The 22,611-nt window shown below is 42.9% G+C and overlaps 1 protein-coding gene across 8 annotated transcripts in view; it reads left to right on the plus strand.

Moving 5' to 3' along the window:
- ARHGAP26 (Rho GTPase activating protein 26) overlaps positions 1 to 22,611 on the plus strand; it is a 484,190-nt gene that overhangs the window by 355,622 nt on the left and 105,957 nt on the right. For all 8 annotated transcript variants that reach the window (XR_002646893.3, XM_022589981.3, XM_089909436.1 and 5 more), the window contains one exon: positions 20,283 to 20,442. Coding sequence is in view for 7 of the 8 variants with exons in the window: in XM_022589981.3 (XP_022445689.1) it covers positions 20,283 to 20,442 (160 nt within the window). In the remaining variant the exon portion in view is untranslated. The remainder of the gene's footprint in view (positions 1 to 20,282; positions 20,443 to 22,611) is intronic.

The following is a 22,611-nucleotide window of genomic DNA, read 5'->3' on the forward strand; positions in this document are numbered from 1 at the left end:
GGCATCAAACCAGAATAGTTGCTGCTTGGCAGTCGCCTTGGGGACTCCCCTGGCTTTGTGAAGAGGAAAGGAAATCTCTATGTCTTTGGTGTGGGCTTGACTTTCCTAAGCTTCTCCTTTGCTTCTTATTTCTGCATGTGAATCAATACACCTATCTCCATTTTCTGGACTTCATAGAGGCCTGAAGCTTTCCCTCACTTGGGAAGCATCCCCGGGAGGGAGTCACATGCCAGGATGGCTCACTCATGGACAATAACAACAGAGTTAGGAGAGAATGAGAATGAGAATGAATGCTAGCGGGAGGGATGCCTTTTTAGAGATAAGGACAATATAGAAGGTTGCTTCAATCATGGTATAATAGTCCTTATTTCTTTCTCATTATTTTTCATTTTGCATCCTATGCTGGGTACCAACAAGTCCCATAATATAGGATTGTGACTGATACATCACCCTTGATTTCTCTCCAGGGGACTAGTCCTTAAATGTGTCTTTGGCTGGGCTTCCAGACAGCTCTTACTCTTTCCTTTGGCTTCTGTTAACAAAAGGAGATTGTTTTCTCAGCCCTCTGGTGGACTCTTTCTCATCAGCCATTACCATTACTGGCTTTTCTCCCTCTCTTTTCTTCAACATCCGACCAGACAGTGCTTTGGTGTCTCTCAGGTCTAATATTCTTCAGAGAATGTCTTTCTTTAATTACTTTTCATTCTTTTTTTTTTTTTTCCTCTTCCTAACCCAAACACACACACACACACACACACACTGTTGCTTTGAACAGTTATTTTGTACTTTCCCTCTTTGTGGAAATGGGATTATTAATTTTTCTGTCATTGCTGTAATTGAAATGCCCACATTTCAATTTCTGCTGTGAGCACTACTCAGAATTTAACTGGACAAGACAGAGAGAGAAGCTGGAGGGGAGGTGAAACATAAAAGCTTTTTATTATCATAATAGCTTGGAGTGTGCCCATCCTGAGAGTGGGGAAAGCAGCTACCATGGCAACAGGTTCTAGTTTCCAGGAGGGCTCTAGTGGCTCTGGTAGTACAGGAGTCTGGAGGGTGTGGAACAGAAATCAGTAGCAGCAGTAGCCTTTCTAACAGGAGCTTGAAGTAGCAGGCTTCCTTCTAGTGATTACTGCCATGTTTCATAATTGAGTCTGTATGTTATATATACATGGCAGGTTGTTAGTGGTTCTGCTTCTGAGCTACATAGGGAGCTGGGAGACAGCAGAACCAGGAATCAAGGGCACGAGCCTTTAAGCCCCTCTCTGTCCCCATCTTGTAGGTGCCTGGGTGGAGAGACAGCTGTGCTCTTGGAGCAGGCCTGATCCCTTCCAGCCCATGCAAACCACCACCGCCTCTTCCTGCATCTCAGGCGTGGGGCTCCTGCCTGGTAAACTCCAATCTGCTTGATCAGGAATTACCAGAGTGTGGATCTTTCCTGTCAGCTCTTCCTAGAAATGCCACCTCACTTGTTTTCAGAGGTTCACCTTCACCAAAGCCTGCTATGCTGGCCCCCGAACATGCAGAAACTGTGTGCTTTTTTCTCTTTCTTCCTTTTTTTTCTTTTTTTTTGACTCTTTCCTAGAGTAAGTTCTTACCATAGGGAATTTTTTTCTCTCCCAAGTCAGAATGCTGATCCTCATAAAACTTGCACCACAATGCTTAGTTCTGCTAATTGCTAACTTCCTACTGGACCTGAAATTGAAAGATCTGAAACATCAGATTCACTAGTCACATTAAATTCCAAAAGGAGAAACAAAACTAAATCCACACACATACACATCCTAGAGAAGCTGCAGAACACTCTAGACGGAAAGAAAAATCTATAAAGAAGAACCCTTGAATAATCAGTAAGAGCCCAGCAGCCATGGCCCACAATTAAAAGTTGGTTTTCAGGACTTGGTGGCCTGGTTATCCCCCCTGCCTCTTGTATCACCCTCCCAGGCTCCAGGGAGACAGGCTATGTCCGTGCACAGCTTACAGAATACCAGAGAAGAAAGCCTCATTTCGTACCAAGGCCTGCTTCACTATAGCGGTGTCTGCGTGTGCCCATCAGTCCTGTCTTTTTGAGCCTTCTCTGTAAACTTGTTCTCTGCCTTCTCCCCGCCCCTCCTTCTCATCCCACTTTGCACAGCACCAAATAGTTTTCAGAACCCTTTTCACCTCTCTTGCTTTGTCCTTACAGCCTCCCTGTGAAGTAGATCAGAGAGGTACGATGATCCTTTTTTGGCCTCTTTGGCATCCACAAACGTTTATATGCTGCCTTCCAAGTGCCCTGGTACCCATTGGCATGGGTGGGCTATATTGAAATCAGCGGGGCTGATATTCTGAACCTCAGGCCATCAGCCTGCGGGTAGCCCACAAATATCTATTAAGCACATGTCCTGCCAGGTACTGGGCATACATTGATGAGCAAGGCAGGTCACTACCCTCCTGTAGACACAGTTGTTCTCCTGCGCCTAATGCTGAGGCAGGGAAATTCACCCTTGCCTGGCTTCATAGAGAAGAATTTGATCTCAGGTATTTTTTCTTTTTTTCTTGCCCATTAAATTTCATGAAAAATAGATGAATTATAATTACAAGAATACTTTAATAGATGTAGAACTGTGTTTATTTTTAAAAACATAGAAATAAGTTTCCATCCTTGCCAGATACTTTTGGTCTTCTTTGTAGGAGACTAGTTGTTATGTCTGGACCCTTAATAAAGTCATTGGGTCTATAAACATTTGGAAAAAATTTCGTATCCTAACCGATCAAAGAAATGCAACTTAATGAGGTGGACGGACCTAGAGACTGTCATACAGAGTGAAGTAAGTCAGAAAGAGAAAAACAAATACCGTATGCTAACACATATATATGGAATCTAAAAAAAAATAAATGTTCTGAAGAACCTAGGGGCAGGACAGGAATAAAGACGCAGGCGTAGAGAATGGACTTGAGGACATGGGGGAGGGGAAGGGTAAGCTGGGACAAAGTGAGAGAGTGGCATGGACTTATATACACTACCAAATGTAAAATAGCTAGTGGGAAGCCGCCGCATCGCACAGGGAGATCAGCTCAGTGCTTTGTGACCACCTGGAGGAATGGGATATGGAGGATGGGAGGGAGACGCAAGAGGGAGAAGATATGGGGATATATGTATACATGTAGGTGATTCACTTTGTTATACAGCAGAAACTAACACACCATTGTAAAGCAATTATACTCCAATAAAGATGTTAAAATATATATATATATATATATATAAAGTAAAAATCATAGAAAAAAATAGGATAGGTACAATATTGTTTACTACTTATTAAAAATTTCAAAATGGTATTGCCTTAGGGCTCAGAGAAATAGGCATGCTAAAGCATTCTAGATGAGAGTGTAAATGATAGAAGTCTCCTAGGTGACAGTTTGGTAATGTGTATTAAAAGTGTTTATGCCCTTTCATCCAGAAATTCCATGTCTGTGAATTTATTCTAGAGAAAGAAAGATGTGCCAGTACTGAAAACAATTGGATTGTCCAATAAAAGGGGATTTCTTAAATAAATTATGGAATATCCATACAGTAGAATACTGTAAACCTTAAGTATGTAGAACATCAGAATGAATGATACGTGAAAAATTCATAGTAGAGCAGTAAAAGCAGGTTATAAAACTGTGTACATACAGTATGATTCCAGGTTGTTTTAAGATATGTGTGTCCATGTATGTGTGTGTGCCTAGGAAAAGCATAGGACATAACATGTAAACCTTAAAAACTAACTGGATAAAATTTAGTTATTTCTGATTGGTAGAATTATGAGTGAGTTTTATCTTCTTTGTGTTTTTCTGTCTTTTTCAATTGTACCACAATGGATGCTTTTCACTTATAATACAAAAAAGCAGGGGGAGGGGCATAAGTCTTAGTTTTTTTTCCCTGATGATAACACCAAGAGAAGGAATAAAGGATAGCGATTTTTAAATGGCCACTACACCTTAAAGACCAAACTGACATCTAATGACATTTACTGATTCTGTCTTAAGGGAGATAGAAGCATTTTATTTCGTAAATAACACACTCTGTGTCTGTACTGAGAGTGGGGGAGTCATACATGGGGGTGTATATGTTTAAGGGAGTGTGCATCCAAGTAGGGGTGTGTGTGTGTGTGTGTGTGTATGTGTGTAGCCAGGTGTCAGAGCTTCACAAGGCCATGGTCCTTGTGGGAGTCGCAGAGATCTGCATATCCAAAGATATTGCCTGTGCTGAGCTGACATTGTGGTTCACACCCCTGACTCATGGCCATGTGCTCTCTCGTTTGATGCCCAAGGTGCACCTGCAGGCATCCTGCCTTCAATGGGTCAGGAGTCTAAAAGACTTTCAGCAGCACTTAGGCTTCATGAGACAGTCAAGTCTAGAACTGATGCACTCGTTTCTTGAAGCCATTTGCTCTTTGTTTTTTTAAACACCAATACCAATGCCAATTCATAGAGAAGACTTGTTCAAGTGACTTTTTTGACATTTATATAGTGAACACTCTGAATCCTACCTTCCATAGAGTAGCAGGGCTCCCTGAACCCTGCTACTTTCTCCCCTCAAATTTTCCAGACACATTTCATCTTTCTAAAGGGTTCGTCTTTTGTTTGTTTCCCACTCTTGTTGAATGATTATTTAGCTTTTCACATAGCCCAACCACATGCTGGCATCTATCACCAAGATTGCAATGTGGTTCTCTCCTTCATGTATATTCCTGGAAGGTGGCCTTCTGTTTGCAAGACTGAGCAGTAGGTCTACTAGTGACACGTTTTCAGGAAGAGCCGCTTCCGAACTGGGTTGGGGCCACAGAGGTGGATGGGGTGGGGTGAGCCGCTGAAGGCCGCGGGAGGTTCTCATCATTCTGTGGGAAACCATAGGGCTGGCAAGGATCCCAGGGCTTCCACTTGTGCTAAAGAGCTGTTGACATAGACTTTAGAATTCCTGTGGAAAAGGAAGCAAACTCCTCTAGCATGTACCTTTTAAAGAGGTCTCAGGCAGGCTCTGATGTTTGTGGTTGAAGATAGGACTTCTTACTTGCCTGTGTGTTTGCACATGCACTTTGTATTCTCCTCATCTGTAGACTTCCAGACTGCACTCTGATGAATAGGCTCAGCTCACACATCTCCCCCTTAGGGGCCTTCCCCAGCCTGCCTAAGTTGGTTCTCCTCACTGCTTTTTTTTTTTTAACTTTTATTTATTTATTTTTTTAACATCTTTATTGGGGTATAATTGCTTTACAATGGTGTGTTAGTTTCTGCTTTATAACAAAGTGAATCAGTTATACATATGTTCCCATATCTCTTCCCTCTTGCGTCTCCCTCCCTCCCACCCTCCCTATCCCAACCCTGTAGGTGGCCACAAAGCACCACGCTGATCTCCCTGTGCTATGCGGCTGCTTCCCACTAGCTATCTATTTTACATTTGGTAGTGTATATATACACTATACACAGAGTCCATGCCACTCTCTCACTTTGTCCCAGCTTACCCTTCCCCCTCCCCATGTCCTCAAGTCCATTCTCTAGTAGGTCTGTGATTTATTTCTGTCCTGCCCCTAGGTTCTTCATGACCATTTTTTTTAGATTCCATATATATGTGTTAGCATACGGTATTTGCTTTTCTTTTTCTGACTTACTTCGCTCTGTATGACAGACTCTAGGTCCATCCACCTCACTACAAATAACTCAGTTTCATTTCTTTTTATGGCTGAGTAATATTCCATTGTATATATGTGCCACATCTTCTTTATCCATTCATCTGTCGATGGACACTTAGGTTGCTTCCATGTCCTGGCTATTGTAAATAGAGCTGCAGTGAACATTGTGGTATATGACTCTTATTGAATTATGGTTTTCTCAGGGTATATGCCCAGTAGTGGGATTGCTGGGTCATAGGTAGTTATAGTTTTAGTTTTCTAAGGAACCTCCATACTGTTCTCTATAGTGGCTGTATCAATTTACATTCCCACCAGGAGTGCAAGAGGGTTCCCTTTTCTCCACACCCTCTCCAGCATTTATTGTTTGTAGATTTTTTGATGATGGCCATTCTGACCGGTTTGAGATGATATCTCATTCTAGTTTTTTTGTTTTTTTTGTTTTTTTTTTTTGTGGTGCGCAGGCCTCTCACTGTTGTGGCCTCTCCCGTTGCAGAGCACAGGCTCGAGACGTGCAGGCTCAGCGGCCATGGCTCACGGGCCCAGATGCTCTGCGGCACGTGGGATCTTCCCGGACTGGGGCACGAACCCGTGTCCCCTGCATCAGCAGGCGGACTCTCAACCACTGTGCCACCAGGGAAGCCCTCATTGTAGTTTTGATTTGCATTTATCTAATGATTAATGATGTTCAGCATTCTTTCATGTGCTTGTTGGCAATCTGTATATCTTCTTTGGAGAAATGTCTGTTTAGGTCTACTGCCCATTTTTGGATTGGGTCGTTTGTTTTTTTGATATTGAGCTTGCATGAGCTGCTTGTAAATTTTGGAGATTAATCCTTTGTCATTTGCTTCATTTGCAAATATTTTCTCCCATTCTGAGGGTTGTCTTTTTCATCTTGTTTATGGTTTCCTTTGCAAAAGCTTTTAAGTTCATTAGGTCCCATTTGTTTATTTTTGTTTTTGTTTCCATTTCTCTAGGAGGTGGGTCAAAAAGGATCTTGCTGTGATTTATGTCATAGAGTATTCTGCCTATGTTTTCCTCTAAGAGTTTGATAGTGTCTGGCCTTACATTTATGTCTTTATAATCCACTTTGAGTTTATTTTTGTGTATGGTGTTAGGGAGTGTTCTAATTTCATTCTTTTACATGTAGCTGTCCAGTTTTCCCAGCACCACTTATTGAAGAGGCTGTCTTTTCTCCATTGTATATTCTTGCCTCCTTTATCAAAAATAAGGTGACCATATGTGTGTGGGTTTATCTCTGGGCTTTCTGTCTTGTTCCATTGATGTATATTTCTGTTTTTGTGCCAGTACCATACTGTCTTGATTACTGTAGCTTTGTAGTATAGTCTGAAGTCTGGGAGCCTGATTCCTCCAGCTCTGTTTGTCTTTCTCAAGATTGCTTTGGCTATTCGGGGTCTTTTGTGTTTCCATACAAATTATGAAATTTTTTATTCCAGTTCTGTGAAAAATGCCAGTGGTAGATTGATAGGGATTGCACTGAATCTGTAGATTGCTTTGGGTAGTAGAGTCATTTTCACAATGTTGATTCTTCCAGTCCAAGATCATGGTATATCTCTCCATCTGTTTGTATCATCTTTAATTTCTTTCATCAGTGTCTTATAGTTTTCTGCATACAGGTCTTTTGTCTCCTTTAGGTAGGTTTATTCCTAGATATTTTATTCTTTTTGTTGCAGTGGTAAATGGGAGTGTTTTCTTAATTTCACTTTCAGATTTTTCATCATTAGTGTATAGGAATGCAAGAGATTTCTGTGCATTAATTTTGTATCCTGCATCTTTACCAAATTCATTGATTAGCTCTAGTATTTTTCTGGTAGCATCTTTAGGATTCTCTATGTATAGTATCATGTCATCTTCAAACAGTGACAACTTTACTTCTTCTTCTCCGTTTTGGATTCCTTTTATTTCTTCTTCTCTGATTGCTGTGGCTAAAACTTCCAAAACAATGTTAAATAATAGCGCTCCTCACTGCTTTTTATCACATGCTCCTGTTCATTTCTTCTGGCCACTTTTACAGTCAGATATTCTTACTGATGTATTTGTGTACTGTCTTCCCAATTGGAATACAATGCAAACATATGGAAAGCAGGGATCTTGCCTATCTGGTTCCCTGCTGCAATGCCTAGAAGGGGCTGTGGGATCTCATGGGTGTTCAGTCATAGTTGGGTATGAGCGGACGTGGTATGTGTAGGGGCCTGCAGAAGGCCAAGGAAGTTGGACCTTTAGAGTGAGGGCAGAACAGCATGACAAGAGGTTGGAGAGATAGGCAGGGTCAAATCACATGGGCCACAGTGAGGGGTTTGGAGTTACCTGAGAACCTGATGTTCATTAAGTTATTTTATCTCTGCGGGTTGCCACATACCCAGATTGGTCTGCTAAAGTCACTCCTTAATGGCATTTCTCCTGGGCTTTGTGCACCACTGGGTCCTCAAAGTATTTCTTCAGCCTGTGCTGCATTCTCTCCCCCGTCTCCACTGCCAGCAGCTTGACATTCTTCACCCACCTTTCCGAAGAACCCAACAGAGCAAGATGACAAGAGCTAAGGTATCGGGGCTTGATGCCTGCACAATTGGAAGCATTCCGGAAGCTTGTCATTAAACACCTTGACTTCCCCATTGAAAAGTATTGGGTTTGAGCTTTGCAGATGATACTCACCAAGAGCCTGAATGACGGGAGATCGGGGCCCAGATCTCAACTGCACTGTTTGAATCATTTGTGTCTCTGTTTCTAGACATTATCTGCTGTTCTCTGCCTAGTGATGTGTTGGTTTTCACACATTGGATCTGTAATTCCTGTTTGTCGACACTGTACTTTGTTTTATAATTTGCTCCCAAAGTAGCAGAATTCAGTGAGCTTCCAGTTTTGTTCTGCCTATGAGGAGGATAAATCAGGTTTTGCCTGGCATGCATTGAAAAAAGAAGTCTCCTGGCATAATTCCCTGATGAATCTATTTTTGTAATTAAGGCAATAAATGTAACAGAAGGGTTTGTTTCTTCACTCTTATTCTAACGTGTACCACTATATATAAACACATTTATTTTATATGTATAGATAAATAATTTGAGCTGCTGTTTCACTTAGGCTTGGACTACATTAAAATTTTGGGAGATAACAATTCAGGTGCAGCAAGGAGCTAGGAGATGTTGTATAGAACTTGAGGAATGGGGGACGTAGTAAGATGTCATTCACTCATATTTTTATTCTAATTTTTGTGGGTTGTGAAATGTATATTGTTGGGGTTGTTTGGTTTTTTTTAAGAATTGTATTCTTTAGCATCAGACATGTAAACATATATAAAAATGTTGATGTTCTACCCACATAATTCTTCATGGATGTTAGAGATCTGGGGTTTCGTCTTTCATGGTTAGTACTAATTGACCTCTGGAACTTTTCGAAGGAGTGTCAACTCTTGTACATGAACTGCCATGAACTTTTCAGGACACCTTGAAATAATTGTTTTCTCTATTAATTGCCTATCCACATGTAATTCAGAAGTTCGTTGATAGTACATATAGGTTTATAAATTACAGTCATTTTGGTACATTGGCCCTTGCTATATAAAGCCAGCTTTTTCAACCTAAGCCTCTTGATTTGTTTCAGACTCATGGCAAGGAATGTAATTTTCTGTCTCTGTTTCCTTTTTGAGGTGAAGGCACACTCCTTTTCAAAACTATGCCAATCAGATGGGTTATTTCCCTTATTTGAAAAATCTTCACGAAAGGGGATAGATTACCCAGGGCATATGTGTGTGTCCGTGCTTGCATGTATAGATGTGTTTCTCTCTCTCTCTGTCTCTCTCTCTCTGTCTCTCTCTCTCAGTCTGTCAATTTCTCCCTCAGTAACATTTCCCATAATCCCATCAGTGGATTTGGAACCTTGATTCTACCTCCTGAAAGGATTATAGTCATTTCATAGAAGCAGCAAGGAGGTTAGCATTTCATGGAAAGTGAGAACCCCTGACTGCTCAGTCTTAGAGCCATTATTCTTACTGGAGCTAAGTCACATGGTAAGGGGCCAATCCCTTGACCTTTGATGTAGTTCCTTTTGTCCCTGACCTTTCGTCTGTAAAATGGATTTAGTAATATGGATCTGTTCTTGTAGTTAATTAAAGGTTGTTAAGATGGTTCAGTTCAGTGGGCTTTATAAATGTTTACATAACATGTTTAATATTGGTGTTCTTTGTGGGTGACTATTAGCTAGGTAGCAGGTAACTAGCACCTAGAGGCTGTTACTTAGACTCGAGGCCTCCAGTTCATTGGCTAAACATTCTGTTCTTTTACAACCTCCCAGTGGGGAAGTCAGGGGAAGACTTAGCACAATGACAAAGGGAAAAATGTGGAACAACTTCAGAGACCTACCACGTTAACACAGACATAGATGCAAAGGCACAGTGCCTTACACATTTCAGTTACTTAAATAAATATGAAAAGTAGCATATTCTGGGTTTCGCGTGTCTTGAATTCTCTCACGGGGCCTTATGCTAGTTTGTGAAGTTCTTACATCTCTTGTGCCCGTGGAATTGGGGCATTTAAGTCTTAGTAGGTGAGACCTTTCTGAGTCTGCAGAGAGGCATAGCGAATTATGTTATCTCTCTGATCAGAATTTTCTCATGGCTTTTCATCTCGTTGAGTGGAGAGGGAAGCTCCTACAGTGGCCTGCAAGGATTTCCCACCTCTGAGTCTGTGACCTGACTGGTCCTGATACCTTCCCCTTTGATGGCTCTGCGGCAGGTACTCTGGCTTTCACTGGTGCTGCCAACGTGCCCCACAGGTTGCTCCCTGAGGCATCCGCATCTGCTCTTTGCTCCCCTGGAGCGTTCTTCCCAGAGATCCACGTGGCTTGCTTCCTTCCCTCCTTCAGGTCGCTAGTACATACCTCCCTCTCAGTGACCCCTTCCCTCACCACTGTGCCTAGAACTGCAGACAGTCCCCAAGTGCTCCGTTTCCACCCTAGATTTTATTTGCTTATTGTCTGTCCAATCCCAAAAGAACATAAGCTTTTAAAGCAGGGTATTTGGGGGTAGGGGGTGACTGTTTTGCTCATGGTTGTATCCCCAGCACTTAAAGAAGTCCCTGGCACATAATCGGCAGTAGAAAGTCCTAAGGCAATTTCTCCATGGCCTGCCTTTTTGGACAGTGCTCGCCTAAAGGTGAGAGGCTGAGCCATTGAAGGAAGTGTCACCACCAGCAGGAACTGATATATTTGCAGTGCTCCGTGACATCAGGTTGGCATGCACCGGTGCAACTATTATGCCTCCTCTGTGCTCCAGCATCTCTCTATAGACTGGAGGACATAAGCCTCAAAATCAGTCAATCAATGATCATGTGAAAGGACTTTAAAAACTGTAAAATGCTTTGGAAATGACAATGACACTGGACTTTATAATGGATTGTTATGTAATTTGAAATAGTTAAGTAATTTTCCAGGAAGCAGGGTTCCCTGGACCAGTGCTGTGCTTCCCCATCTGGGCCTGTGGACTGGGTCCAAGAATACAGCTACAGGCCAGAGGCTGAACCAGCCAGGACCAGAGTGGAGAAGTCTATCCAGTAACCCCTAGACTGAAGGGATGTGCCTTCCGTGTGCACAAAACTATTCAAATACCAAGTAGCTGAGACCATGTAGGGCAAATAGAATTCAGGTTGGTCTGTTGTTAGTCTCTAAACAGCTGTGACTAATTTAGAAAAATTAGGCAGTTTAGCAGCAACAGTATAATTCTTATTGTTAATGAAACCTGGCCTATTCTGGAGGAGGCCAGTAATTCCCATGACCCAGATCAGTTTTCTCCCAGTAGAAAAGCTTAGGGGTTTTATACTGTTGATGGGCAGAGATGAACCTAATATCCTTGTTTGCTTTCAAATCATCCTTTTAAAAATAATCCGGTTCTCCTTATACCCATGTTCTCTTTAAGGCTAGGCTATGTAGAAAAGAAGAGAGGCAAGTGAGATAAAAATGGCAGATTATATACTGTATATATTATATCTCACACATGTTTACACACACACACACACACACATACGCACTGCATCGTATCAGAGAGCATCTAGGAGCAGTAAGTAGCTCTGGACTGCAGACTGCGTGGCATCAAATTCCAGCCCTACCACTTGTTCAGTATGTGACCTGGGACAAATTTCTGGGTTTTCTGAGCCTTAGCTTCTCCCTGTGGGATAGTATTGGAACTTAACCTCATAGGGTTATTGTAAAGATCAAATGGGGTAATCACTGCAGTGCTTAATGCTCGTCTCCCAGGAAGTGCTTGCTCGGTCAGTATCAGTTGCTGTTGTTGTTGCTGACGATGTTAATCTAAGGCAGGCAGGAAATACAGGGATTTCAGACAGGGATAAGAAAAGGAAAAGTGAGATGCAGGAGACACTATGCTAGAAGGCTTAAGTATATTGGAAAGAGACTGGTATAATATGGTAAGCTTATGCTGTAATTTATAATGCTTATTAGATCACTCATGTGATAATGATAATTATACCCTATGAGTATTTTATGGCCTTCGTACCTTCCAGATTAGCACTGTGGCCAATGAGAGCTGCCTGGTTTATTCCATGCTCTCGGTGTCAGGGTGAACTGCTCTGGCCACTCCCCTGACCACTGTCCCACTTAGCAAAGGTGCTGAGACACCAGTAGATTATGTGGAAGTTTAAACCAGGCATTCAGTGCAGCTGAGCCTTGAGAACCTCAGAGGAAGATGGCCTCCCAAAGCATGCACGTGTTCTTTTTTTTCCCCAACACCTGATAAGGGCAAACTCTGTGCTAGGCCCTGGCGATGGGACAGTAAGGGAGGATAATGCCATCCCAGTTTTCTTGGAACTTCTAGTAAGTGGAGGAGACAGACAATGACAATTCCGTGAATAATGACATAATTCACCAAGTGCTAGGAAGGGGAATTGAGGAATTAGTTTTGTAATGAGGTATCTGACCTGGTATGGGGCATCCAGAAAGACCTCTTTGGGAAGTGAGTGATAAGTTAGGAGAGAGCCAGATCAAGAGGGGCTGCAGGGCTTCCCTGTCAGGGAGCATCAGTATTAGGAAAGAAGGCACCCAGGCCTAACGAGAGTTTTAGCCCAGTTTTAGCCAAGGGGGCCATGGTGGAGAAGGGTCTAGATCTTGTGGGATCTTGCAGCCCAAGGGTTTTTAACCTGTAATTCAAAGCAGTCAGAAGCCTTTGGTGGGTTTCAAACAGGTAGTGGTATTGGATTGGAGGAGACCAGAGGGGAAATAGAGCTGGTTGCACGCTCAGATTTTAGAACAGTCTCCACTTTAGACTGCAAGCTATATGCCAAGAGGTACCTTGGCTTTGCTGCATTTACCCAAATTCTTTTTCCTTTTCTCTGAAGGATTTTCAGTACCAAGTGGGCTTCTGTAAGCGGGCGTTAAAGTCGATGTATATGATACTTGTCAATACTTAACATCTTAGCAGTGATGTTTTTCCGTCTGAAATACAGTTTTACACATGTCACCAGAAACAGAGAAGACATTGGTAGTTATTCACAGAGCTTTGAGACCCTTGGATGAAAGCGGAGCAGCCTGCAGGGATGCACATACGGCCATAATTGTCTTTTTGAGGGGGCTCTCGAAATCATCCATTTGGCCCGTCCTCCTTTCTTCCTTTTAATTCATCCTTCTCTCTCAGCCTTAAAGTGTTCACTCTTTCATTATTGCAGCTCTCTGACTCTGCCAGCCAACTGCAAATGGAATGCTGTCATATTTGAGGGATATTTCGTCATTTTCATGTTTTTGTCAAGCATGAAGCCACTTCAGGAAGGGAGTAGAAATGATATTTAGCCCCGTATCACTCTCATAGGCATACATGCTTTTTCTTCCTCTCTCTTGCTTTTTCTTTCCTTCTTCCAGTTTAGTGATTTGGGTGGTGAATGAGGGAGCAGCTTTTTTCCCCTCTATTATAACCACTACTTTTTCTCCCACGTGCCCAAGCGTGTAACTGCTCCATGTATTCATTTGTGGTTGGATTTTCTGAGGAAACAAAATGCCTCTTTCAGCCCAGCTGAACTGACCCGTAGTTGTGTGGGAGCAGCAGAGTGCTAAGGTGAAGATGATGGGCTCTGCAGCCACCCCAAGTTCCTTTCCTGGCTCTGCCCTTCATTAGCTGTGTGACCTCAGGCAAATTACTTAACTTCTCAGTGCTTCAGTTTTCTCCTCTGTTAAATGGCAGTGATAGTCTCACCTACTTGTCTCAAGGAGCTCTCTTGAAGATTATATTGGGTAAAAGTATCCATCATAAGCAGCATTCATCAAAGCTTCCAATCTGGCTTCTCACTGGATAACCATTCCCAGAAAGATATTAAATATGGTTGGTGAGCATGACCCCAGTAAGTGCACGGAAAAATTTATTTTAAACGCTCATTCTGGTGCCAGCCATCAGGACAGCCCAGCAAAGCTGTATTTATGGCTCTGATGGATTTTCTTGGCAGAAGCCTCCTCAGCACCATCCAGACTGGTGCTGTCTCACTGAGTTCAGGTGGTATCCAGGCAACACACACACACAGTCTGACTCAGTAAAAAACTCTCAGCCAGTGGTGGTGAGGATTCCCCCCACCCTTTCCCCACTCTATACTAAGGATGAAGTTGAAGTTGGTGGAAGGAGCCTCACTGACAACCCTTGAAACTAAACTTGCCGTGGGTAGCCACAAAAAAAGTATAAGTTCCAGCAGCTTCCTTTCCAGCTAATCCTTCTTGGCCCCAGAGCTTGGAGCTTCTCTATCCCTGAGAGGGTAGTAGAGAGATAAGCGATATTTACTGCAGCTTAGGTGCCCACACACTCAACTACTTTCTGAATTGGTAACCTGGGGCGTACCCAGTGCCCGCCTGTGTGCTGCAGGGGATGCACTCCAAGATCTGGATCCAGCCCCCAGTCCTGAGACACTCATGAGAAGGGAAGCAGTCAGGGTAGAAATGTCCCACGGGATTGATTGTGAACAAAATCACTTAGAGCTCTGTGTGGCCTCCTGTCAGGGAGGTGTCTAGAACTGGGCTTTGCAGGCAGGTGGGCGGTTAGGGGAGGACTTGCCAGGCAGGCCAGGGGCAAGTTGGTGCCCCTGAAGGCGAAGTGAGTGTGGTGGGTTTGCTGTAGTTTCCTATGAGGCTCTCAGCCTGTCATGTGAGGTGCTTATAGGGTAATGATAGAAAATAAGTAATAATATATTTTGAATTTTTCTGTGGATTTGAAGTATTTCATAATTTTAAAAAAAGAAGAAATGAAAAAAAAAAAAGGATAACCAGAAGAGAAAAATAGCCCTTGAAATACAGGTGGAAGAGACAGGGTTCCTTGCTCCAGGCAGAAGCAGGACACCAGGTGACACCACCAATTTACAGTGTGACTTAAATTGGCACTTGCTTCTCCTTTCACCACTGTCATCACCACTACCTTGACCACCACCATGAACAATACTAGCTGTCATTTAGTAAGCCATTATTTCAGGCCAAGAGATTGACTCACCTAGTCTTATTAATCATCCTTAAACTTTATGAGGTAGGTACTGTTGCTTGTGTTTTATAGGTGAAGAAAGGGGTTTAGAGAAGCCAAGTGACCTGCCTCCTGTCATCCAGCTTGGAATGTCTGTATGACTCCACTCCCTGTGCTATGCTGTCTCCTTTAGCTTTTTTTCCCCCATATTTATAAATTGGAAATAATATTTGTACTCCATACCTATAGAATGGCATTTTTCAAATTTAAGTCATGACACATTAGTGGATTGTAAAATGGATTTAGTAGCAGAAAAATGACCAGAATAGAATAAAAAATAACAGAATTTATCACACTTACTGTTTCTGAAACTTGTGCTTCTAGTAACTTGTGTTTCTGATATGCAAGTATGTATGTGTGTGTATCTCTCTCTATGTGTGTATATATATGTATGTATGTACTAGTGAAGTGTTATATGGGAAAATATGTTTCCTACCGTGGATTATTGTCAGAAAGTTTGAGAGCTACTGTTCTAGACTTATATGAAGTTCAAACAACATTAAAAAGTGTTGCAGAGCTCCTGTAAACTCTAAAACACCTTACAAGTCTAAGTTGTCATTACTTAACACTGGAAGCTGAAACAAACAAATAAAGGATGGCAGATAAAAGCGTTGCTGTGCTGTCACCTCCACCCATCTGGTTCATCGCGGATAGTGCTAATCTGTCACCACATTGTGTCCAGTGGAGCCAGGATGCAACTTTAACACTCCTCGACATAGCACTGCAGGCCTCAAGATGGAACCTATTTGCAGACCTAGCAGCAGGCTTAGGTATTGTTGGTACATCAGGACCAGTCTGTGGTTATAAAGTACTGCTCAGCACTTCCAGAGCTCTGACTCTCATTTAAATGCTAGGAAGACAGATGTGATCCCCAGAACAGCATGGGCATCTCTGCATTACAGGCCCCAGAAGAGTTGCCTCCACTCTCCTCCCCTCATAGTACTCCCCCACCACCATCTTCATCTGGAAGTAATTTACCTCCTTCTGCCTCTCAGAGGGTATCAGACCAATCCAGAGTCCCCATCTACTTTCCCTTGAAGCAAAGGTGGCAAGAGGCCCTTCTGCCATGGCCATTTTCCTTGGAACATGCTCTTTCCTCATTAACCTTAATTCATTAGGGAACCGCAGGGAACATGGGGTGCCGATCCCCCACCAACTGCCCTGAAGGCATGCCCCTCAGGAGATGCCCTGCTTCTCAGCTGATGTGGCAAACTCTTAACAGTCACAAAAGGAACCGGGCTTTCCCTTAAAATCGCATGTGGAAACTGTTTCTCTGCCGCCTGCAGAGGAAGCCTGTAGAATTGGCAGTTGTCTTAGAATTCTCCACAGAAGAGTCCACATGGACCTAGGGAAGGCCTGTCAAAGACTCCCTCAGTGGAATATGCAATAATGCATGAGAGACTCTTGTGTGTGGATTTTAAGTCAAGACTCAACATGACATTCTGGGCTGTGTGGGGAAGAGCTCAAGCAGCTCAGTTACCAACCCGGAAAGCAAGTTCTCTGTGTTTTATCGACCTCACTAATGAATGAGCCCCATGGCCTTGGCTAGACCAGGCTTCCCAGTGCTCTGCCAGCCCTCCTCCCACACATGGGTAAATGCATCAAGTTATAATGGATGGCTGGTGCCAGCAGAGACTGAGGTCTGTGCCTTTCTCTCTGGGATACATAGCAATCTCCAGCCATTAATAATCCATTCTGGAGTAATGAGCATAGCTGTACCAAGTTGTGAGCAGTAATAACCAAGTGATAGATCAATTTGTTACCTCAGTGTGCCAAAGATAATGGCAGCTAGTCATGAAAGGTATAACCTTTTTCCCCAAAAGTTTCATAAGACTTAGATCAATGTGTTTTTTTAAGTTCTAAAATAAAATGGATCATTAAAAAGGAAATGAGTTACATTGAGTAGCCTCAAGCGTATTTATATTCAGAGATGCTTATCCACAATTACCATAGATTTTTTCCAAATGCCTTTGGTCATTTGGGCCAGTAAATTGGAGTAATTATTGCTCATTAATTAAATCTAAGAAATGGAACACAGTTCCAGACTTTGAAAAGGGAGGTTGGGAGAGTTGAGATACATTCCCCAAAAATCATCAATAATAATTTGAGGTTTTCTGAGTAAGTAGTTGGGTTGAGAATTATTGTTTAATGTCTACTCAGAAACTCCCGTCGTCTTTTAACACCTCATTGAACATTTGTTGTGTTTCTCCTGGGCCGGGCACTGCTCTCAGCACTGGTGCTACCAATTAAAATAAGCACGGTCTCTATCCTAAGGCAGTAGTCGAGACCTTAATAACATGTAATAAATCCAGGGGCCAACACTCCTGCCTTCATTGAGGGGTGGAGGGCTGGGGAGAGACTAGACAGAGACTTCAGAAGGGAAGGGAGCCATTGGCGCTGTGCCTTGAAGACCGACAGTTTGCCAAGCAAAGAAAGAAGGGTAACAGAACGTTCTAGGGAGAGGATTGACAAAGGCAGATAGATGTGAGAGTGGAAAGAGGATGGGTAGTGAATGATTATAATAATCATCACTGCATTTCCCACACGGTAACACATTTAACTGATACAACAACCTCACGAAGTAGATGTATTATTCACCTCATCCCCTTTTTAATTTTATTTTATTTTATTTTTTAATTTATTTTATTTATTTATTTTTGTCTCCGTTGGGTCTTCTTTGCTGCGTGCGGGCTTTCTCTAGTTGTGGCGAGCGGGGGCTACTCTCGGTTACGGTGCACAGGCTTCTCATTGCAGTGGCTTCTCTCCTTGCGGAGCACGGGCTCTAGGCGTGCAGGCTTCAGTAGTTGTGGCCCACGGGCTTAGTTGCTCCACGGCATGTGGGATCTTCCCGCACCAGGGCTCGAACCCGTGTCCCCTGCATTGGCAGGCGGATTCTTAACCACTGCGCCACCAGGGAAGCCCTCATCCCCTTTTTTTAAAAGATGAGGAACCTAAAGCTTAAACATTGAGTCCCTTGCTCAGGGACCCAGAGCTGGGAGGTGACAGAGGGCTTAGAGGTGAGTTGGAAAAGTTGTGCTACGTCATAGGAGTTTGACATTAAAAACAATGGAGCCCACCAGTGGTTTATGGTCACCATCATCAGAACATTCCAGCTGTGCAAGCGTCGCTGAACACTTGCACATACACTGTGTCACTGTGTTCTCTCTCAGCGACCCAGTGAGGTGTGAGGCCATTGTAGTTTTCGACAGAGGACTGCCTTGAGTGGAGCTAAGCTGGAGATGGTAGCTGGTGGTGGCAGGCAGGGTGCAGCCAAACCCAGAGAGTCTAGTCAGAGAGCCTCGTTAAGAGGCTGTTGCTTTAGTCAGATTGTGTTGAGAAGCGTGATGGTGAAAGTGATCATCGTCCAAACCCTATATTTTTATATTGGTCTACAATTTAAAAGTGCTTTCATACATAAATAGCTTCTTGATTCATTTACACAGGGACTTTCGTGACAAGAGGGTAAGTCTACTGACTTGGCTTATTTGGGAGGGGAAGTATAAAGGCATGGAATTCACTTCCTGCACAAAGGAACTGATGTTGAAAGCAGCTTGTAAATATGCAGACTTGCTGATTGAGGCCCAGAACCAAAGCCTTTCCCCTTTGCCAGCCTTTCCCCTTGCTTTAACGCTTTCAGACTAGAAACCTGATACAGTTTTGGGTAGAATGGAAAACTATAAGTAACATCGGGAGATTCAGCTAGAACTCAGAAAATGTTTGTAAAATATTATTACTTGGACCAGAAACAGGCCAAGGCATCAGTGGAAACATCTCCTTGCTGCAGGTATTGTTTAGCAATCGGAAAGCAAGTTCCCTTCCTGACTGGGCTGTTCCACAGTTCACGTTTCATAGACTTAACCATCCCTTTCAGAGGAGGAGCTTTTTATGAAATTAGACTTTTAGCCCTAGAAAATGAAAGAAAAATACACATCTGCTGATAAAATTGGTTAATGTAGTGTTCAGTAAAGGCTCAGTTTCAAAACCAGCACTTAAAGCAGTAGAACCTCTTTTCCTCCTACAAAATAGAAGTATCCAAGAGAAACAGTGCAAACATTTATAGAATTGTGTGAAAAACAAATACTCAGTATAAATAGCACTAAATGCTAGGGAGGTATGTCTGTGCAAACTGCCATCTCTGCCCAATTTCTCTCTAGTTTCTAGTAATGAATAGTTTCCTTCTTCTAACAGGTGGAAATATTAGGTGGAAGCCCCTAATATTTTCTTAACAATACTGAATGGCCTTAACTTTTAACTTATTTGTTGTCAATGGATAATTGGTATATTTTTGTACATGGGGCCAGCAAATGAACAATGAAATTTTATGGCTAGGTCATGGTGCCCTGGGTGTGGAGTTCAGATATATGTTTTGAGTAGTTGTTTATCCAGAAATATGCATATGTGTTTAGCAGTTTACTCAGCCCCAATACTCCTGACCCTGTGTGTTCCTTGGACTTTGAGAGTAAGTGACAATATAAACACAGCCATATACATGGATATACAGTAGTGCATTTTTATTTCTGTTTATGCAGAAATGTTTGGCTTAATGTAAGCCATGTGTCTAATATGATGGGGCTTTAATACTTGGAGCCTAAAGTGCTGAATTTCCTGACCGAGATCTACCCATTTAAAAAATTAGGTCTATTTTGGGCCTATATTTGCAAATGTATTAAAGCCATCAGGAGTTTTTAATATTTGCACTAGAGAAAATGCTAATGATCACAGCGGTTTAAGCAGCAGCCAAGTATAAAAGTTGTAACTAAGAGGGATTAGCAGTTACCTGGATTTGCAGAATAGGGATTCAAGTGTGCAAAGGTTCACATTTTGGAAGGCAAGCTGCTCTGGTTAGTTGGTTGGTTGGTTGGTTGTTTTAGGCAAAATGGGAATTGTAAGAAGTGTCGTATCCTGAAATAGCAAAACAGCCCAAACACTGGAGATTTCTGAACCTTTGGTAGATGAAAATAGGAGTAGAAAAGTCTCTCTTTGGACTCCAGAGGCATCCAAACATGTCCCCAGATCTGGCTCCTACCAGATGAGGCGTCTGAAGATGGGAAGGGTACAGGAGGTCAGCTGTCCATTCATACACTATTTCTCTCATTTGTGCCATTTCTTTTCCTTCCTACCAGCGTTGCTAACAACCACAAGCAGAATTTGATGACGGTGGCAAACCTTGGCGTGGTGTTCGGACCCACCCTGCTGCGTCCTCAGGAAGAAACGGTAGCAGCCATCATGGATATCAAGTTTCAGAACATTGTCATTGAGATCCTAATAGAAAATCATGAAAAGGTAATATATCATTGGTTACCACAAGTGGAGAATTTACTTGGGGGGGGAGCTGAGTTGAAACTGGCCTACAGGGTTGACTGAGGTTCACATCGGTGGTGGCTTTTACACTGTAGTGATGATGACTAAGTTGCTGGTGGTGGTATGGTGGCGGTGATAGTCATCTTGGGATTGCAGCAGTGGCAACGGTGGCGGTTGTGGTGACGGTAGTGGTGGACAACATATTGGGCGTTTCTTTTGTAACAGGAACTGTGTGCTAAGCACTTTACATATGCTGTCCTTGTAACCTCATAACAATGCAGTGAAGGAGGTACTACTAGGAGGCTCATTTTGAAAATGCCCTTTACCCATTTGTTTTTTTTTTCACTTGGTTGTCTTCTTATGAATTTTTGAGTTTTTTTAAAACATTAGAATAGTAAACTATTTTCATGTGTTTCAAATATTTTTCCTAACCTATAGTTTCCTTATAGTTTTATAAATGGTGTATTGTTCCATACCGTGTGTCGGGGGAGCGGGGCGTGTCTGTCTTTTCCTTTAGGGCATTGGAGTTTCTGGTCTGTCTTAAGAAGGTTGCCCTCACCCCACATAATGAAGTATGTCAACACAGCTGCCCTTAAAAACTGGGGTAGAGGGACATGAAACTCCACCCATCTGTCCCACCTCAGTTCCTGGTAGCACATCCCTCTGAAGCTTCTCAGAAACTGCAGGGCACCATTTGACAGCCCAAGGTGCTGGGATATAATAAAAATGCTGTTCCTCCTAAATAAAACCTTTACCTAGAAAGGTGAATGAATTGCACTAGGTCACCTGCCAAATAAATCTAGCATCTGACCGCTAACCACCTGCACTGATGACACTCCAAAATAAGCCATCATCAGCTCTTGTCTGGATTTTTACAGGAGCCTCCTAATTTGTTTCCCTGTTCCCACCCTTGGCCTGTCTATTCCGATGTCAGCCACCAGAATGAGATTTTTTTAGTGTTAGATCAAATAGTATCAGTTGTCTGCTAAGAAACGTCCAGTGGCTTCGCATTTCACAGAGTGAAAGTCAGAGCTCTCCCAGGAGCCTTGAATGTCCTACAGGGTCTCTGCTCTCCCCTCTGTTACTTGCCTCGTCTCACCTCCTACAGCCCTCTCCCTGAGTTCCCTCCTACGGCCACCTCGACTGCCTTGCTGGTCCTTGCCCACCGCACACACTCCCACCTCAAGGGCTTTGCAGTTGCCGTTTGCAGTGCCTGGAACGCTTTTCCTCCTGGCATACTTCTTCACCTCCTTCAAGCCTAAGTGAGGCCCACCGACATCTCTCTATTTTAAATTGCGAACAGTCTCAAGCCCGGCATTCCCCCTCCCCTTGATCATGCCGTCTCTCTCCTTACCACTTTCTGGCATACTATATAATTTACTTATTGATTACACCTATTGCCTTTCTGGCCTCTTGTAGAATGTGTGTATCATGAAAGCAGGGACTTTAGTCTGTTTTCTTCTGTGCTTTGTCCCCAGTTCCTCAGTATGCGCTCAGTGCGTATGTGTTGGATGAATGGGTGGGCTCCTGTGGTAGCTAAGCTCCAGAGTGGCTCCCGGTAACCCCTGTCTCCTAGTAGTCGCTCCCTTGTGTATCCTCTTCCAACTGTGAATAAGCGATCGGCACTGATCCCAATGTGATCAGTAGGAATTGATCAATAGGAAATTGCAAAAATAATGGTCTGTGACTTTGCTGAGCAGTCCTAAGACCTTGTCACATTTGCCTTGGTTTCTGGACTTGTTCACTCCGGGGCAAGCAAGCCACCATGTTGTGATGGTGGTCACACAGCCCAGTGGAGAGAAAGTGAGGCTGCCTACCAACAACCAGACCGAGTTGCCAGCCATGTGTGAGTCAGCCACTTTGGAAGTGAATGGTCATGCCTTCAGATGATATAGCCCCAACCGACACCTTGAGTGCAACCGTATAAGAGACCACTGAGCTAACCTTCTCCTGACTCACAGAAAGTGGTAGAAATATTAAATGCTTTAAACCACTAAGTTTGGGGGATAATTTGTTATAGAGCATTAGTAATTACTAAAGAATCTCTGAATATAAACTTTCACAGAGTAACAGAGATCTCCTGCAAAATTGTGTAAACAACATAGCCTTTTTCTGACATGGTTATTAAAGAGATATGAAATCAGATAATTT

The sequence above is a fragment of the Delphinapterus leucas genome, chromosome 3, assembly GCF_059928025.1.
Source record: "Delphinapterus leucas isolate spDelLeu-1000000601 "Yukka" chromosome 3, BTC_Dleu_Yukka2, whole genome shotgun sequence".
In the NCBI taxonomy this organism is placed as follows: Eukaryota; Metazoa; Chordata; class Mammalia; order Artiodactyla; family Monodontidae; genus Delphinapterus; species Delphinapterus leucas.